The sequence below is a fragment of the Rhodofomes roseus genome (assembly GCF_022264815.1).
Source record: "Rhodofomes roseus strain CIRM-BRFM 1785 chromosome Unknown C8Q71scaffold_11, whole genome shotgun sequence".
Lineage (NCBI taxonomy): Eukaryota > Fungi > Basidiomycota > Agaricomycetes > Polyporales > Fomitopsidaceae > Rhodofomes > Rhodofomes roseus.
The window spans coordinates 487,722-505,788 of NW_025952967.1; the positions used below are offsets into that span (position 1 = coordinate 487,722).

Genomic DNA, 18,067 nt, shown 5'->3' on the forward strand with positions numbered 1-18,067 from the left:
ATAAGGAGAGCTGGAGTAGATGGAGGTGGACATGCAGGAAAGGGACCGAGCAGGAAGAGAAGCCGCGCGGAGGCTGGCGTGGAACATCAAGGGTTGGAGCGTGCCCATTGCAAGCGCATCTTCCGCGTCTGCTGGAAGCTAAACACGGCCTCGTGGTTCGCGGAGCGGCGGAAGGAGGCATGGGAGGATCAGACGGGCGGATGGCGAACGCGCACGGGCCTCCTGCGCACGCTCGCTGCGACACCCTGGGCTGCCCTGGCTGGTGCCCGCCTCGAACCCGCTGACCGACAGGGGCCAGAGCGTAGCGCCCGCGCAGGAGGCTACTGTCCGCCACCGGCACGCCCCGGCCGTCAATTTTGCGGCAGTGCCCGATTGGGCTCGCTTGGAGAGAAGCGGGACAGGTTCAGACTCCGACCGAAAGGCGGATTGATTACAAGAGCAGGTGACGGGCCCGGCTCGCCCATATCCCCCCGCTGCCTCGTTTTTCGTCGCCAACCATTCCGTCCTCGTCGTCGCGCTCGTCGCCCCCCTCCCCCCGCCGACAACCCCCTCCTCCTCACCGCCATGCTCGCCGTCCACAAGCCACCACCAGCCCACTTTGCCCCGCCGCTCTTCCGTCCGACGCACAGTCGCCACTCCACGGCACCCGTCGTCATCAAGCCCACGCACACACCCGGCCTGCTCTCGCTCTCCAAGCCTACCCAGCCGGCTCTGCGTCCTCAGTCGGTCCAGCGAGAGCGCCAGGTCCGCTCGTCGCCCCGAGGCAAGAAGTCGACTCCTGCGCAGCAAGCGCCCGCACTCGCGCCCGCTGTCGAGGACAGCAAGCCGTCGAGCACACCCGCAAAGGCGGATGGCGCGGCCGCAGACAAGGCCAAAGTGCAGTCTGGTCCGGCTCCTGCGGCTGACAAGTCCACTAGGGGCCGTCAGCCCAGCAAGCCTGCCAAAGATAAGGCACAGCGAAGGTAGGCTCAGCCGCCCCCTGCATCCTTCAGTCGTAGTAATGTCTCGCGATCCCTCCAGGAGCGCATCATCTTGTTCCCGTATCCCTGCGCGACGACCCGCACACCAACCATCTCCTCCCCCCGCCGACAGGATACCCTCGCAGGCAGAGGTTACTGTCCAACGCCCGACCAAGTCCCGTCCCACTCAAAGCACTTCGGTATCGGGGCTCAACGATCCTTTCGCCATTTTTGAGTCTTCTACCGAGGCGGCCCCGAAAGAGTCAGCAAAGGCTGGCTCGAAGGGCCCTGCTTTCCGTCCACTCCCGCCGCTTGCCCAGCCATCCGGCAAGCTCGCCCGCCGTCGCCAGATAAACGCTCGCGCGTCGCCGACGCCAACCGCCCCGAAGACCCAGCAGCAGCGCAAGGACCGTATTGCTGCTCTTGTTGGCTCCGTCACCGAGGATCTTTCTCAGCTCAGCATCCGCGATGAGGTCTCCGCTACCCATATTCGGCGCAGCAAGGCCAACCGTGCCGCAGCGGAGGGCTGGCCCGTCTTCCCTGTTTGCGATGACTCGAGCGAGGCTGACGACAGCGATGACACCCCGCCGACGACTCCCATCCGTGAGTCCGCGAGCGTGCCTGTCAAGAAGCACGTTCGTCACTGGCCTACCCAGGGTGCCCACGACGCGCCGCGCACTGCCCCTCTCTCGTCGACTTTTGTCTTTCCGTTCATCCCGAGCCCCTCTTCCTCCCCGACGCCCGCTCAACGCCGCCGTAACCACCGCCGCGTCCCCAGCGAGGGTGTCTTCCACATGTCTATGGACGAAGATTCGTCGTCGTCGTCAGCCTCCGAGTTCCCTCCGACGGGCAAAGTACTGCACCCCCGGTCGAAGCGCCCCGCCCCGCAGCCTCGCGAGTCAGTCGCAGGCGAAGCATCCACTTCCGCTCCCCAAGCGGGCTTCTTCGCGGGTTCGGCGTTCCAAAACTCGCCCAGTCCTGACGAACTACCGCCGCCATCATTCTGATTGTATTTGTACATTCCTTAGAATTCATCAAGTGTAAAGGTGAGGTATTTCATTCATTCATTGGCGCGTACTCACCGGTGCCGTCAGTCCAAGTTTACCGGGCCCATAGATGCTCCTATATTTCATCGCTGGTTCTCAAGTCTAATACCCAATACTCCGAAGCCCTTCGTCGATTACATAATGTGTCCACTACTTCCTTCTGCTGCCTCCGCCATCCACCCGACGTCTCTCGGACTCCTCCGGGCTTCGGAGCTGTATCGCTCACCATCGCGCATATCATTATCACTCGACGCATCGCATCATTGTTATTGGGTTCAGCGGTCTCTGGGTCCTCGGTTCATTTGGGCTTCCTCGCACATGCATGATATTCGACTGGCGCAAACATCGGTCATACCCTCGGTCAACGGTTACTCGTTCAGGACGCTTCGCTTCGATCTATCTCCGCTTCACTCTAGATACCCCGCCTCTCGCTGGGTCCGTCGTTGGCAAGGTATTCATACCCCTCGCCGCGACACTGGGACTCGTTGGCGCCCGGCGTGCACGCATGCTGGGCTGCGAGCGAGACTCGACACTTCCACTTCCACTGTACATATAATCCACATCACCTCGTCTCTCCGCCTTCTCGCAGAACCCATTGTACCACCCAGCTCACACGTGCATGCTCTCGCAACCCGACATCCTCGCATCGCATTCCCCTGCTCACGTCGGCCTCACGAACGCTCGTGCGGGCCTGCGTTGTACCACCAGGATATCGATAGACAGCAAGTAGTATAACGTACGCAAGAAAACCTCAAGAAAATCAACACTAGCAAAATCCTCGCAGGGCCGTGGAGGGCGGCTGCCGCGTGAAGCCTAACTTATACGACTCTGGCGTCGGTGGCTACCGATGCCGGGGGCTATTATCTGTCGTCGCCGATTTTTTTCGTCGTCTTGGCTGGCTCCCCGGGTGCGCACGCACGCGCTCTTACGTCGTGTGTTCTTGGATTTTGGGACTTTGCTCGCATCATCGTATCTGGTCTCCGTCGTGTCGATCTCCCCCTACTCCTTCATCCCTATATACTACCTTGTCCCCGCTGCCGTTTCTGCTTTTGTTGGCCGGGGACGTATTCCGCCCGCCGAGGTTCTTCGTTCTCGCTCACCTCCCTCTTGCCATCCGCCTTCCCCTTTCGCTCCTCCTTCTCGCCCCCTACCCTCGGCGGGCCGCTCAGGTGTATCAATAACCACAATGTCGATTGTCTCGTCTCTCTTCGGTTCTACAGTTGTAACCTATTTACTCCGCTCGGTGTCCGTCGCGAGATAGCTCGTGGCGCCGCCGGCGGGGGCCCGTATTGTTACGATAGACCTTGTCTACTATTTTCCCTTCCGAGTCGCATCTTCCGTCCCGGTCCTTTTCTCTTTCTGCTATCTGTGCATTTTTATTGTGGGCGTCTTGCCGGTGTACGCTGTTGGGCTGCTTGTGAGTGTCCATCCGATCCTTTCGTCGTTGAGTATCGCCGCTGACCTCTATTCCCCTCAAAGCCCGTCTATATTATACAACGTATACTGCATACCCAACACTACCCCCCAATACTGCCCACCCACCGGGATCTCGCCACTGCCGTTCTCTTCTCGAGGCGGCAGACTGTACATACAAGATATCTGGCGACACCCGGTGGTCTTTCCGCCCCACACCACACCACTACCACGCTCCTTAACTCCCGACCCAGAATCCAAATCCCTTGTTGTCCTAGTTCGTATATATACAAGAACGACTTAGAGTCGTGCCTCTCGATCCCACCGACCCGCCTCGGTTCGTGCCCGGGCTCTCCGTCGTCCGCGGGGGAGAGTCGCTGGGTGCGATGTGTCCAACAGCTACGTGTTCCCGTTCCGGTTCCTCTTGTCTCCTATTTCCATTCTAGTGTTACGATTCCGACTCCTTTTCTCCGCGCCCTCGCTCTGCGTCATCGCATCCACCACCGTGGTCGCAGCGGTACACTGGCACACCCTCATCCACTTGTATCAGTACGGCCTTCGTCAACTGTACCGCTAGCCGCATCCGCATCCGCTCTCGCACCCCGCTGTATCGTTGGCCCTCGCTTTCGCGCATCGCATCGCATCGCATCGCTGCACACCTCAACACCATTGTCGCGTATGCACCTCATTCTTACACACGCCTATGCCAAGCTTATGCGGAGCGCGTTCGGCTGATCGGGTGGTTGGTCGGTGCTGGGAGTGGCGACGTGGAAGTCCAAAGCAGGAGTCGGTCTCGGTCTCGTGTCCCTATGGTATGCGCGATGTGGCTGCGATAGGCCGTCGCACGGACGTGTTTCGTGTTTCGTGTTTATGTCAACTCTCGATGATACTTCTATGCCATGTACGAACGGTTATTGGTCATTACTTACTGCCTGATGTATGACGAGTGGTTATATGAAGATAGTTTTTATCGCTCATAGCGGTTTGGCGATGAGCGTGAAATGAAGGGGTCGTCGGCGAGTAGGGCCAGATTCGAGAACCGCACACAAAAGCTGATTGTGACGAGACGGGGTGGCTGACCATTCTCACCGAGAAAGGACGATTCAGACAGAGGACAAGATACATTTGTTACAGACGCTATCGCTACAAAACGAACACGAGAAAGACAGTGACGATAGTGATGCAAAAACGAACAAATCCGCCCATCGCGCCCATCACATACAAGTCCTCGCCTGGACTCAAGGGAACGTCAGGATGTACTCCTTCATGCTCGTCTCCCAGCTACACCGCGCCAAGTTGCTCGCGCTGTCCCCGCTCCCGTCGTCTTCGCACACCTCAGAGAGCATGGCGCCTGCCTGCGCGAGCAACGCCTTGAGGTTGTCCTTGATGGCCTGCTCCGAGTCCGCGCGGGCGAGGGGGATGAAGATGTGGTTGTCGGGAACGACGTCCGCGGCAGGCATGGCAGCGGCGGCAGTCGGCGAGAGGCCGGTCGTGGTGGTACGAGAGGTCTTGCTGGGTGTCGTCTTGGAGGGCTGAGGTGCGCGGGGGATGAGTTGGCCGTTGTCGAGCCCGGAGAGCTTGTCGGGGCTGAGGTCCGAGAGCGGGCTGCCGTCGCTGAGGTCCGAGAGTTGGTTGAGGGCGTCGCCGGAGCTGAGGCTGTCCATCAGGCCGGTCCGGGCGAAGACGGGCAACGGCGAGAGGCCGGTGTTGGTGGTGCGAGACGTCTTGCTGGTTGTCGTCTTGGAAGGCTGGGGTGCGCGGGGGATGAGCTGGCCGTGTCCTACGGGGTCGAGCTCGGAGAGCTTGTCGGGGTTGAGGTCCGAGAGCGGGCTGCCTCCGACAAGCTGACTGGCGTCGCCGAGGGCCGAAAGTTGGCTGAGGGCGCTGCCGGAGCTGAGGCTGTCCATCAGGTCGGTCCGGACGAAGACGGGCACGAAGACATGGTCGTCGGGGGCAGCTTCGGCGGCAGGGACAGCACTGGTACTTGAGGCAACAGGACTAGAGCTAGAGCGAGAACCAGGAGACACAGGAGCTGTCCTGAACCCAGGGTAACCCTTCGAGGTCGCCATCGCCTTCGAGCCAGTCTTCGTCTTGCTCTTGCTCGCCGTGGAGCGGGGCATGATCCTCCCGAGGCGCATCGTGTGCCTATGGTCATTCGCCGCGTTCAACACGTTCTGCTCCACCAGCTTGTAGGTGGCGCCCTCGGGGTCCGCCGCCGCCTCGATCCGCGCGCGCGTCTCGTTGTACGCCAGGTACCTGAGCGTTGGGAAGAAGTGGACCATCGAGCCGGGCGTGCCGCAGACGACGGGGCAGTCGGGGTTGGGGCACCCGGGCGGGTCGGCGCCGTGCACCGCGCACTTGCCGTGGAAGAACCGCGGGAAGACGGCGGTCTCCATGCCGATGTAGGCGGCGGCGTCGTAGGCGGAGAGGAGGGGCTGGAGGTAGGAGGTGGCGGTAGTGATGTCGGGGTGGGAGGGGAGCATCGAGGAGAGGTTCTCGGCCTGCGCAAGGGTTAGTTGGGTGCGGGGCGAGCAGGGGAGACGTACGAGGATGCGCATGACGGCGTCGACGGGGGTGGTGTAGTTGCCGACGTAGGCGTTGGTGATCTTGACGATGCATTCGCCCTCGCAGGCGGAGACGGTGGCCGGCACCGAGAGTGCGAGGAGAGCAAGAACCGAGTTGCGGCGCATGATGACCTTCCGGAGGTTCAGGATGTTGTCGAGGATCCTTTCGAGGTCGTCTTAGCCGTCCTCGACGTGTCTTGCGAGAGCGAGCCTGGGGGCGGGCGACGGTCAACGTTGAACCTGTTCGACTCGCCGCCAGACAAATATGTCGCAAACAACACGTCCCTTCAGAAATCACACCTCACGTGGGACGTGAAGAGATCGCCTGCGGGTTCTCCTACATCCTCGCTGAGCGGCTAGCAGTCCCTTGGGTTGCCAGCACGAGTACGATGAGTGAGGCATCAGACCGCAGCAGTATATCAGAAGATCCAAGCCACGAGGCCTTGAGGCTACAATGCATTCTGCGATATCGTACAGCACGATCAGTTCGACGCTAGGCCTGGAGCACAGCACGCATTTCATTTCCAGGGCACAAGGTTCAGTCGTAATCGTATCCTGCGACCATACCCTCCGTCAAGACCGCACGGAACATGGAGAAGACAAAGTGAGTACGCACCGCCTCCCCCTCCGCCTTCGTCATTGCCTCCACCGTCGCCGAGGCCGTCGGGGTCATCGCCTTCGCCGTTGTCGAAGTAGTTCTCGGCGTAGTCGTTGTCGTATTCTTCATCGACGTCGTAGTCTTCTTCCACAGCCTGCGAGCCGACGTCGGAGTGCTCCTCGTCTTCCTTCTCCTGTGGTCAGCATAACGATCAGATAGTGACTGATACGTGCGAAGACAGATGACGAACCGCGTCTTCTCCGTCCTCGCCCAATTCGTTCAGGTTGATCCTCTTCTTCGGACCCTTCCTCTCACCTGCGGAGCTTGTCAGTGCCTGCCGCCCGCATGACGTGACTAGGTCGGCAAGTACTCACTGATCTTCCGTTTCTTGGGATTAAAGTAACCCTCGAGGATTTCCTGCGGGAAGAAGGGCTGGTGCAATTCCTGTCTGCGCAATGTAGGCTGCTTTGCAGCCGAGGGGCGATATTTGTCAGAGTATCGAGGCAGTTCTACACTTCGGCTTGATAAGGCGCATTGTGTACAGGAATCCGAGTGATGCTCACCTCTTGATTTTGTTTGCTCTACGACGTAGTATGCAGACTGGCGGAGCCGGGTGGTAAAGCCGACCTGCAGCTCAGCTATGCGCCTCTCCTCCTCGCTATATTCTGAGAGCACGGGCAGAGGATCATATGACTGTGCACGTAAAATTCAAACAATGGCGAGATATATTCTTGCTGCTACGCACCGGATACAGAGCACTTTCTTCCCTAGACAAGGACTGTATATCCGCGAAGGTCAGGCCCATCGGGGGCAAGTTATTCTGGCCGAACCCGCCCCGTCCACCGAATCCCCCTCGTCCACCACCTCGTCCACCTCGCGACATAACTGAATAAACTGATATTAGGCGGAAGGGAGAACAATGGGACGGAGGACAAAGCAGGCTGCGTCCGGATGCGGATGCGCTTGACTGAGCGCGCACCGCCATTGGGGCTCCGCCACAATTTGCCAAAAAGGCGAGCGCGCGTCGCGCCGCCCTTGCTACTCGCCACCACCTCCTCCCCCAACCCACCACCTCAGCCACCCTCCCCTGTCCCTGTCCGCGCCCAGCACCCGTTCCCAGCACTAACCCTCGACGTCAAGACAATGGACAAGACTCTCGACGAGGTCAGTCGCCGCCCTCGACGCCGCCACCGCCCGTCGCTGACGAACCACGTCGCTCAGATCATCACCACCCGCCCGAAGGGCATCCGCCGCTCGACCTCCCGCCGTGGTGGCGCGAAGGCTGCCGTCCTGGGCAGCCCGACGAACCCCGCCACGCGTGCGCGCGCTGCCGCCAACGGTGCGAAGGGCACCCCTGCGGCGTCGCAGCAGCAGCCTGCGGACAAAATCATCGTTTCGAACCTCCCGACGGACGTAAATGAGACGCAAGTCAAGGTTTGTCACTGCTCTGCGCCGTGAGGGGTTGTCGCTGATGCGGATGCGTGCCACAGGAATTGTTCCACACGACGGTGGGCCCGCTGCGGAGCGTGACGCTGCACTACGACTCGCAGGGCCGCTCGAAGGGCGCCGCGGCGGTGCACTTCCAGAGGCTCGGCGACGGCACGAAGGCGTTCCAGCAGTACAACAATCGCTTGATTGACGGAAGTCAGTATTCGGTGCTTTACCCTCTCCTTTCCTTCCACCCCCTCCCCCCTTAGCTTGGCTTGGCTCTGCCGCGTCTCGCATCTCCCCTATTTGTGGTGGTTTATACGGCCTCGTTGAAGCGTTGAAGTCGTCGGTGGTCCGTTGCTCGGTGTCACCGCTCTCGAAGCTTGAAGTTCACCTGCCTGCGTGGATGGACGGGTCCCGGTGGTGAAAAATCACGCGCTCCCAAGGTCGAGTCGTCCGGCTCTGACCGCACCCGGTATGCGGTATCGACCATGTCGGTACATGTCAACCCTGGACGTGGTGAACGCGGTGGGGTCTGATCAGCCCTGTTGTGTAACCAAGGTCCGGGTCAGCCCGCAACTGCCACTCTGTCATGCCGGGACCGCGGCTTGAAGCAACCAGAGTACGCTAGACGAGGAGCATCACGGAAGGGGAACCATTCGTCAGCTTCGTTGGCGGAGACACGGGATGTCTAGGATGCCGTCTGGATATGGCAATACCTTGGACGTGTCGGCTTTGTAGACATGGTCGCTGGTGCGCACATGGGACCCACGCGACAAGCGCGAGGGTAGTCGCCGCCGGGCTTGGACAGACAGCAAGTATGCGATAAGTGCTGACGATGACGGTGCGGCGACGACTGGATCATGCGACGATGAAATGCTTCGATGCTCGAACGTGTGCCTGACGCCCCTCGTACCGCTTCCCTTTTGCTTGCTTGCTCCGATCTGCTGAACAGCCAACTGATGAAACCTCTGCTTTGTCTTTGTCGCCGATGATCGCTCCCCTCAATTCCACCTCGACACCCGCCGTCACCATTCGTATCCGACCCCTTTTCGACACCCGAACAGAGCGACCCATGAAAATCGAGATCGTCCTCGACCCGTCACGGCCTGCGCCTCCGGCGTCGCTCGCTGCTCGCGTCGCGCCTGCACCTGCTGCTGCGGCACCTGCCGACGGTGCTAGGTTTGTCAAGCCTCTTGAATTGTATCGACGTAATGGCTTATTCCCTTCCAGGGGCGGCGGACGGCCCAGGCGTGGCCGTGGTGGTGGTGGTGGTGGTGGTGGTGGTGGCGGCGGCCGGCGCAAGAACGAGAGGCCGAACAAGAGTGTAGCGGACCTGGACGCGGAGATGGAGGTACGTTGTGTCGCCCACCAAAGCGCATGGACTGAGGTGTCTGACTCTACTGCGCTATGTAGGATTACACCGCCAGCAACGCCCCTGCCGCTTAGATCGTCAACCGCTGCTAGTTGGTCTGTCAGCGCGATCATTATGCGGACTTTCTTTGTGCGATGTACTACGATAATCCTAGTCTACCCTCCCAGTCTGAATGGTTGTAAATACGTCCTGCCCTGACTCGTGCACCACTCGTCTCTTTTGTCTCCGTCAATATACCTCCGTTGTTGTTGCAACACGGATCACAGCGTGAATTAGTGTCAGAAGTTGACTGCATCAACCGAAGCTTGGACTCGTTTGTGAGAGACTGCAATTCGACTTCGACCCCAACCACCATGTCCGCCGAATTTGAAGACGTGCTTCTGTATGCCGAACGACCAGAGTGGGCGGACGTCACCCCGCTGCCACAATACCAGGGCGTCGACGCGCTCGCCCCGATCAACTACTCGGCGGAATGTCCGTACCCGCGGACGCAGCGAGTCTGAGCTGCGCCGCCCGTCCTCCTCCTTCCGTGCGTGCCTCTGACGGCGCCCTGCAGACCAGGATGCGACGGACTACTTCCGGGGCATCGTCAAGGCGGGCGAGAAGAGCCCGAGAGTGCTTGCCCTGACATGGAACATCATCAACATGAACCCGGCGCACTACTCTGCATGGTGAGCCGTCCTTTCGACCGGGCGCCCCTGCGTGCTGAGCGATCGCGGCGATGCAGGCAGTACCGCTACAAGACGCTCCTCGCGATGGGGGCCGACCTCGAGGCGGAGCTCCGGCTGATGGACGACTTCGCGGTGACAAACATGAAGACGTACCAGGTCTGGCACCACCGCCGGCTCCTGCTCACCGCGCTCCGCTCGCCCGCCGCCGCCGCCGCCGAGCTCGCGTTCACCGCGCGCGTCCTCGCGGGCGACGCGAAGAACTACCACACGTGGAGCTACCGCCAGTGGCTGCTCGTGCACTTCAACGACGACGACGAGGGCGGGCTGTGGGCGGGCGAGAGGGCGTGGGTCGAGGAGCTGCTGGAGAAGGACGTGAGGAATAACTCGGCGTGGCACCATCGCTTCCTTGTGGTGTGGGCGAGCGGCGTGAGGAGGGGGGATGAGGACCGGGAGGCGGTAGGCAGGACCGAGTCCGCGTGAGTTTGTCTGGTCATAGGCCGCAGAGTGCGTGTTGAAGGGAGCGGACAGGTTCGCGAAGGACAAGATCGCGCTCGCGCCGAACAACCCGTCGGCGTGGAACTACCTCCGCGGCGTACTCGAGCATACGAAGACACCGTTCGCTACCCTCACGTCGTTCGTGGAGCTCTACATTGTCTCGGATGCAGCGGAGGCGCCGGAGGTCGTGGACCTCGACAACCCGGCGCCGACGGAGGGCGCGCAGCTGCCGTGCGTGCATGCGCTGGAGTTCCTTGCGGACGTCTACGAGCAGGAGGGAGGCGAGCAGGTCGCCAAGGCTGTTGAGGTGAGTGACAATGTCTCTCAGACGGTTCGTTGCGTCTCATGCACCCTGCTGTAGATCTGGAAGTCGTTGGCGAACGAACATGACACGATGCGCAAGAAGTGAGTCGTCTCATCATACATCCGACATGGGATCCTGTTACTGACTTGCGTATAGGTACTGGGAATATAGGATCAGAGATGGGCTCCAGGGTGCACGCGCGTGAGGCATGCTGAAAGCAGAAAACAAACATTTGTACAGGTCACTGGCTTACCTCAATCCAACATCTGCTTTTTAGCAGTACCTCACCAGCTTCGCGGGTACCCTGACCGATATCCTACAGAATGCGTAATGTGGCGGCGATATTCACTATGCATAGTGGCCCCGCCATCATATACTAAGCATTAGCTCATTGGCAGTCACAGTACGATGTATCATCATGCAGCTGGACCAACACATTGCACTTCAAGTTCTGAGGTCATAGGACACATGTCGGGGAGGGCAGTCTTTTTAATACATGCACAGTGCGCAGACTACGCACCAGTGCCCGAGCGGCACTGTGACTTGCACTAGCGTCTAGGAAGGGGTAAATAGTAAGTACTACCATCCTTAGCTGCCGGGTTTGATCTCGCTGATGACTCCACGAGAGGGACGCGAGTAATACGCGTGCAGCAAAAGAGATTGTCATGACTGTGTTTGATTTTATGTATGTACTGTTTTTGTTCCTTTGGCTTTTTTGTTCTACCCTACGTGTCCATGGCACATTGTCCGGTACTGACTGTCCATTCCTAATCTGCAGTGTACTCGAAGTGTCCGATGGCACAGCGTCCATGCGTGTCCAAGGCATATGTCCGTAATGTCCATTGGCACTACTAGGCGTTCTCCTCTCTCTTTTTCGTCGACAGGCTGGCGATAGGCGTCGGGAACGTCGCGCCCGACTTTTCGTCCTCGCATGACTGGGTGGACACTGGAGCTACTCTCATACAAGCATCTCCAGGCCGTCAAGGAAGCCGAGCGCAAATTCATCGTCAGAGCCCTTTCTTGCCAGTGCTGGCAGCAGCAGCGGTCGAACGTACTCCTTGGAAACGACGAAGCGAGGAGCAATCGCGGTATCGTTGCCGGGTGTACCGACAACGGCGATGCTGTCCTCAGGCGTAAGAGTGGAGTCGATGGACTCGTTGTCTTCGTCGTCCCACTCAAGGTCCTCCTCGAACTCGGCGAAGAACGTGTCGAGGCGGAGGACGTTGTTGCGGATCTGCGCAAGGCTGGGGCGCGCAATGGGGTTCAGCCTGAAGATCCGCTTCAGGAGGCTGGCGGCTCCGCTCGAGATGCCGAACTCGTTCTCGAGGTAATACTCGTCCTCGAGGAACTCCCTGAAGTCGGGATCGTCGAGCGAGGCCTCCGCCCAGGGGCGGCGACAGCCGGTGATGAGATCGACGAGGATCCTCCCCAGCGCCCAGATGTCCGCATGCTTGGTGGAGTAAGGTCCAGTAGCGGATTCGGTGCATTCTGTTGATGACGATGAAGGTCAGCGTTATCCGTGTCAATGATTGTGGACCAAGTACTTACCAGGACTCAAATAGGAGCCCGTCCCGTAGCCGCGGGAGTAGCTTCGCGCCAGAGGCGTCGCCGCCCCGAAGTCGGCTACAGCGACCTCCTTCCCGTCGGCCGTGCAGAGGATGTTTTCTGGCTTAAGGTCACAGTGATACATCCTTTTTTGATGACACCCGTGTACCGCATCCAGAATCTGCACGAACACCGACCGGATCCGCTCGTCGTTGTCCTCGAAAGCGCCCTCGACAATGAGGTCGAACAAATCGCAGTCGCGATAGTCCGTCACGAGGTAGAAGTGCGCGTCGTCTTCGATGACATCGAGCAACTCGAGGACGCCGGGCACGTCCGAGACGAGTCGTTGGATCGTGATCTCCCGTCGCTGGCGCTGCGTGTCGCGCTTCGAAGGACCAGCCTTCGGCACGATCTTCACTGCACGCCGGACGGGGATCGAGGAGGAGGCCGAAGCTTCATGATCAATGGCGAGGTAGACCTCACCGCAGGCGCCAGCGCCCACGGATTGGAGTAGCTCGAGACGACCAGCGTCGATCATCATGCCAGTGAAGTCAGGAAGTGCAGCAGGCATCGTGAAGAATATGCAACTCTGGAGTTGAGTGTGCGGATGCTGATGCGAAGACGAAGATAATGGCGAACACTTGCGAAAACCCGACCCTTATATGCATTTTTGGTGCGTCGTTCTCGGCTCGTAGCAGCGGATGGATGTGTGCAGACCTCCTATCTAGTTTTGGTATACCCGCGGTCTAGACCAACGACGATGGATGCATCGGTCAAGATTGTGATGGTCTTTTGATTCCGTGATTCTCGACCAGCACGGAGGGATTGTCTGTATTGAGTGGTCTGGAACCGAATTGCAACACTGAGTGAACAGAGGCGTAGTGATGACTTGTACATGTCGGGCTGGAATTGCTGATAGCTTTAGACAGTACAGTGCATTCATTGACCTGGAAGAGAGTGTCGGAAGCGCGGGTCGGACTACGGGAAAGCGGCAGGCATGAAGGGCGCTGCCGCTTACCTGCAGTTCGATTCGAAACTCCCTTGCAATTCCGCTACCTTTCCGCCTCGGAGAGGGCGATGCGCTCCGTCGCGTGAATGGTCAACGCAGTCAGCGGGAGGACCACGGCTTCCGCTTACGAGATTGTGTCTTACGCCTGACCCGAGCTCATACACGGTCCAATGCCTGAACCTGACTATTCCGCGGCATAATGTTGCCATGACGGTAGACTCGACAGCAATCGCGTCTGGCGACGGTGAGATTGTGACCGTTTGCATGTCGGTCAGATACAGTAAGTAAATTGACAGTTGTGAGAGGCATGCGAAGGAACTTGGATCATGATCGAACCAGAAGACTTGCCGTATATGGCTAATCCTCAACGGAGTGGCTGAAAACACACAGCGATGACGCACAGACCTATGGCATGTAGACACATATGCTGGATATCCATCAGGACACATGAGCCGAAGGGGTCTGCGCACAGTGAGTAGTTAGGTACCGACGCCTGAACAAACGGTCTACGTTTACATGTTTACCAACTTCGACAGAGGCACAATGACATCTCTTGCAAATAGGCGAAATCAGCCCGTCACATGCTGTGAAGAGCTTCCAGCACGTCCTGACAGGAGACAGGAATGCATGAGTACTGAAGCAGCATCCGAACACATAGGACATACCCAAGCGTCTTCATCCCAGGGTTTCACACCCTGACACAGTAGTTCGTGCACCTCACTGTTGGTGAAGCCGCAATTGTTCCATCTCTCCTCCTCCTCGTCCCACCCATCCTCGTCATAATCTTCATCTTCGTCCTCTTCATCTTCGTCCTCTTCATCTTCATCGTCGTCGTCATCGTACTCATCCACTCCTCCTGCCATACCCGCCATAGCCTCTGTAGACATGGAGTACTCATACTTGAACCGGCCGTCTCGCTGAGTCGTGTTGACGGTGATGCTTGCGCGTTGCCCGATGGTGGTCTTGTCGTTGTCCAGTTCACTGAAGCGCCCGGACATCCACTCATCGCTGCGCCAATTCTGCAGGTTCATCACAGAATGCAGGAACATGGCTCGATCCGAATTTTTGTTACCGGTGACGTTGAAGTGGTCGACAGCGCCCCGCAGGTTGGTCGTCTGCTCGGGCTTGTTCCACCAGCCGCCTGCAGGAAGATACGTCTTGTCATGCGCGTAGTAGCACTTATTTCCCAAGATGCAGTTGCCAACCAGCCATATCATACAGACATTGCGACCTCTGCAACACAATCAAAACCATCTACTATGAACTTGGCTTGGTAGCGTACTCACAGTTCGTCGCGAATGCTACGCGCGTCGGGTGCGTGCTTCCATCGGCACTGCGAGCCATCGTTGCAGCCATCGTGGTTCAGGTAACGACAGGGCGTATTGTTACCCTCATGCTTGTATTCACTGCTGTCCGACTCGGTCATGATCTCCCAAAGAGGATCGTTCTCTTCGAGCTCCTTTGGATTTCCTTCAGACAATGCTCGCCCATGGTTCAGCAGAAGAGTTTCCTCGAGAGCGGTCCGCGCGATGTTCGATGACGGATCCTGTCTCAAGACGCTACGGAAGTCTACACCACGCAAGGTCAACAGTAAATATGTGAACGCAGCGTCAAACTCGGACGTAAAACGTACCTTCTATGGCGGATGCATACATCTCCAACCCCTTGTTTGCCATGCCTCGCCGATAACGCGCCTTGATGTTCTTCGGCTCATAGAAGAGTGCGCGACTGGCAGCGGACTCGGCCTCTATATATCTGCGTGGGTTTGTCAGTCACGCGCACGGTGGAACCCATGCTCGAACACCCACTTTCCCATCTTGAGCAACGCAGCCGCGAGATTGCTCATGTAAACAGGTCTGGGTCCGTAGATCATTGCAGCCTGACGATACTTGCTCGCGGCTTGCGCTGACTTGCCCTCCTTGAACAGTTTGTTACCCTAGTAGTCATATGATACACGCGTGAGCTGAATACAAAACGTGGTGCAATAATGCGCACCTCTTCCTTGAGCACCTCGGCTGTCAGACGTTTCCGCCGCGACATATTCGCGCGCTCCACCGACCGAGCAGCCACCTCCTTCTCTCGAGGACGAGGCTTTGACAAATCCTGGCGCGTAGGCAGCAACCGCTCGCCATACGTGTCCGTGATGGGCTTGAGATCTCCAGCCTCGACATACGTGCCCACGTCGCACTTGCGGGGACCGAGGTCGCCAGGCTTGACAGTGACACCGCACATTTCGAGGACAAGTCTGGTGCTCTCTTCTTCTGAGTTTATGTCTCCGATGTAGCCCACGTAACCTTTGCCGATGGGAGCCCAGGCTGCGGCAGTTTCCTCCAGAAGTGACCCAGTGATCGGCGCGCCAGGTTGCCCAAACTGTTCCTCCATGGTCGACGTGGTCGTCGGTGCGTATACCCTGTGTTCCTTCTTGACATGTTTCAGGTGGACGGCTTTCGCGCTATATGCGGGGAACAGCTTGCTTGAACGCAACGGGGAAGGTACCCTGTCCGGAGTCAGCGCGATTGTCGTGCGGTGGTATACGCCAGCCACCCAAGGGAGCTCCCACTTCTGGAAGAACGGCTTCAACTGGTCGAGTGGCAGGTAATTGGAGAATTGGGAGCCAACGATCACCTTACCGCCTGCACGGGCATACGCGATGAGGTGGTGGATGACCTTGTCATTGTGAATCACGCTAGGGTGGGTCAGGATAATCGCAGCGGGGCTCGGTTTCGCTGACAAGCGCTTCAGCGCAGCTTTCGCATCGAGCACCTCCTGGACCACCGCGTTCTTGTTGAGGGCCGAAAGCAGTTGTTGCTCGATGCCGTCGAAGAAGGAGAGTTTGTCGAAGGAGATAAGCAGAACCTCGGGTTTAGGCCCCTGATCCCTGGCCGCCTCCCGTGGCGGCTGTGGCGCAGGCTGTTGAAGTGGTTACTCGAGTGCACGACGGAGGAGAGACAGTGGGCTTACCGTCGGAGCAGCTGTTTGCGAGACTGGCGACTGGTTCTCCGTGTTCGCTGGAGAGATTTTGGGGAAGCATAGGGCGATGACTAGCTTCGTTACATGCTCCGATGGGTTGACATCCCCGGCGTATCCTATACACCCTCCGCACAACGTCGAGCCAAAAGCCGCCAGTGTCTCATTGCTGCGGTATTGAAGAGTGGGGACATATACGGACTCCTCCCATGGAACGTGCTGAAGAAATAGGGCCTTAGGGTACTCATAGGTCTCCGTGAGTGCGTCGAAGTCAATGTTGTCGACGGATTTCGTCACCGTAACGTCCATCTTGGTGTACGACCCCGAACGCCACGAGAGGTCGAGTCGCTGGAATAATGCGTCGAGGTCGGGCCAGCGCACGAAGCTGCTGAATTGACATGCGAAGACGATTGTAAAACCGCGCCGTTGACTGTACGTGACTAATTTAGAAAGAACTTGGTTGTTCTCTTCGTCCATGATACCGGCATCTGTGACTAAGACCGCGTTCGGGAGCGGACTCGATGTGAAACCTCGCAGGGCCTGTTGCTTCGTCGAGGCCTCGGTGACATTAGCTCTGCTTCGCAAAGCAGCATACACGGCAACGTTTAGTTCGTCGAAAGCAGCGTCCTTGTGCAGGGAAAGGATGAGCACTGAAGGTCGTTGCACGTTCGGTGAGCCCTGCTGTAGCCAAGGCTTGGTTAACGCAATGGGAAGGGAAACGTACTAACTAGACTCACTGTCGAATTCAATTGGCCAGTCGGCTTTATTTCTCGCAAAGACGCGAGCAACATGGCGATGAGTAGATGAGTCGTCTCCTCTTCGGCATTGACGTCTCCGACGTAGCCGACATATCCTTGTCCAAGCTTGGAAAATGCCGCGGGAGTCTGATCCAGGTTCCTAACAGGATCAGGCGCAAAGACCAGCGACTCGATCCTTGATTCGTCCGTAGGGACGTATACAGCCGCTGTGGGTGCGACGTTCCGTAGGTGCGAGGCTTTCATGCTGTATGATGGTGCAAGATGTTCGAGGCTAATGTTCTCTACTCTTCTGTTGAGGGAGAATGTAGAGCGATGATAATCGCCTCGTGCCCAGGGTAGTCCCAGGGTCCGTTGGAACATCGTCTCCATGTTCTTGGGCTTGACGAAGGTAGGGAACCTACAGCCAAAGACGATCGTACCTCCGGATCTTGCATACTCTGCAAGCTTGAGTAGCAGCTGCTCTTGTTTCCGCTCGGTGACAACTTCATCGGCGAGCAGAATTGCTTGTGGGCGTGGAGGCCTCGACAACCACCGCAGCGCGGTGTCCCTAGACGTGACGACTTCGACCTGGCTTCTAGCTCTCAGGTGCTTTAACAGATGGACATCCATTTCGGCCATCTTCATAGCCGAGAGAGAGAAGACGAGCACAAGTGGCTTCGAATTGGACGCGGCAGCCGCCATCTATGAGGGGTATATGCATTGATTTCATCGAAACCGGTCTATTTTGCAAAGAAGAGAATGCGCACTTCGGGGAGTGATTTGCCTCTGTTATAATTAAAGTAAGTCTGTGTGCTGGTATGGCGAAAGGAGCAGCGACTTGAGCCACAATAGCCTGAGGATAGGGGCGGAACTTGAACGCGGCCGCGGGCAGCATGCTCGCTTGGTCAATGGCCAGATTCCGACAGCGCCGAGCTGCAACACGTGACCGCGACAAA

At 58.3% G+C, this 18,067-nt stretch overlaps 9 protein-coding genes across 9 annotated transcripts; 5 read left to right on the forward strand and 4 right to left on the reverse strand.

Moving 5' to 3' along the window:
* The first annotated feature begins 472 nt into the window (after positions 1-472).
* C8Q71DRAFT_70690 (uncharacterized protein) lies at positions 473-2,171 on the forward strand. The gene is made up of 3 exons (XM_047920532.1): positions 473-962; positions 1,021-2,005; positions 2,054-2,171. Exons 1-2 carry the CDS (start codon positions 565-567, stop codon positions 1,964-1,966), a joined length of 1,344 nt encoding a protein of 447 aa, XP_047778474.1. The 5' UTR covers positions 473-564; the 3' UTR covers positions 1,967-2,005; positions 2,054-2,171.
* Positions 2,172-2,793: 622 nt separating this feature from the next.
* Positions 2,794-3,858, forward strand: C8Q71DRAFT_70697 (uncharacterized protein). The gene is made up of 3 exons (XM_047920535.1): positions 2,794-3,142; positions 3,357-3,422; positions 3,485-3,858. Exons 1-3 carry the CDS (start codon positions 2,853-2,855, stop codon positions 3,720-3,722), a joined length of 594 nt encoding a protein of 197 aa, XP_047778475.1. The 5' UTR covers positions 2,794-2,852; the 3' UTR covers positions 3,723-3,858.
* A 798-nt stretch (positions 3,859-4,656) lies between these two features.
* C8Q71DRAFT_708961 (uncharacterized protein) lies at positions 4,657-6,108 on the reverse strand (the record flags this gene model as incomplete). The annotated part of the gene is made up of 3 exons (XM_047920652.1): positions 4,657-4,812; positions 5,446-5,919; positions 5,965-6,108. 3 exons carry the CDS (start codon positions 6,106-6,108, stop codon positions 4,657-4,659), a joined length of 774 nt encoding a protein of 257 aa, XP_047778476.1.
* Positions 6,109-6,602: 494 nt separating this feature from the next.
* On the reverse strand, positions 6,603-7,385 carry C8Q71DRAFT_692275 (DNA-directed RNA polymerase III, subunit Rpc31; the record flags this gene model as incomplete). Its single annotated transcript, XM_047919877.1, has 5 exons — positions 6,603-6,773; positions 6,831-6,895; positions 6,955-7,089; positions 7,144-7,273; positions 7,326-7,385. Coding segments are annotated over 5 exons (561 nt in total), but the record flags the coding sequence as incomplete, so codon positions are not given.
* A 338-nt stretch (positions 7,386-7,723) lies between these two features.
* On the forward strand, positions 7,724-8,277 carry C8Q71DRAFT_708576 (uncharacterized protein; the record flags this gene model as incomplete). The annotated part of the gene is made up of 2 exons (XM_047920630.1): positions 7,724-8,014; positions 8,071-8,277. 2 exons carry the CDS (start codon positions 7,724-7,726, stop codon positions 8,275-8,277), a joined length of 498 nt encoding a protein of 165 aa, XP_047778478.1.
* A 722-nt stretch (positions 8,278-8,999) lies between these two features.
* On the forward strand, positions 9,000-9,457 carry C8Q71DRAFT_858196 (uncharacterized protein; the record flags this gene model as incomplete). Its single annotated transcript, XM_047927493.1, has 3 exons — positions 9,000-9,190; positions 9,242-9,362; positions 9,425-9,457. The coding sequence occupies 3 exons, from the start codon at positions 9,000-9,002 to the stop codon at positions 9,455-9,457; spliced, it is 345 nt and encodes a 114-aa protein (XP_047778479.1).
* C8Q71DRAFT_761175 (protein prenylyltransferase) lies at positions 9,268-11,328 on the forward strand. Its single transcript, XM_047923856.1, has 7 exons — positions 9,268-9,362; positions 9,425-9,857; positions 9,940-10,054; positions 10,111-10,530; positions 10,583-10,856; positions 10,911-10,954; positions 11,010-11,328. Exons 2-7 carry the CDS (start codon positions 9,737-9,739, stop codon positions 11,056-11,058), a joined length of 1,023 nt encoding a protein of 340 aa, XP_047778480.1. The 5' UTR covers positions 9,268-9,362; positions 9,425-9,736; the 3' UTR covers positions 11,059-11,328.
* Positions 11,329-11,786: 458 nt separating this feature from the next.
* Positions 11,787-13,301, reverse strand: C8Q71DRAFT_907822 (kinase-like domain-containing protein). The gene is made up of 2 exons (XM_047928972.1): positions 12,402-13,301; positions 11,787-12,341 (listed from the first exon to the last, which is right to left on the reverse strand). Exons 1-2 carry the CDS (start codon positions 12,967-12,969, stop codon positions 11,812-11,814), a joined length of 1,098 nt encoding a protein of 365 aa, XP_047778481.1. The 5' UTR covers positions 12,970-13,301; the 3' UTR covers positions 11,787-11,811.
* Positions 13,302-13,651: 350 nt separating this feature from the next.
* C8Q71DRAFT_761189 (uncharacterized protein) lies at positions 13,652-17,995 on the reverse strand. The gene is made up of 9 exons (XM_047923857.1): positions 17,879-17,995; positions 17,112-17,813; positions 16,369-17,055; positions 15,403-16,317; positions 15,216-15,343; positions 15,041-15,162; positions 14,694-14,976; positions 14,073-14,640; positions 13,652-14,014 (listed from the first exon to the last, which is right to left on the reverse strand). The coding sequence occupies exons 2-9, from the start codon at positions 17,811-17,813 to the stop codon at positions 13,985-13,987; spliced, it is 3,435 nt and encodes a 1,144-aa protein (XP_047778482.1). The 5' UTR covers positions 17,879-17,995; the 3' UTR covers positions 13,652-13,984.
* Between the last annotated feature and the right edge of the window lie 72 nt (positions 17,996-18,067).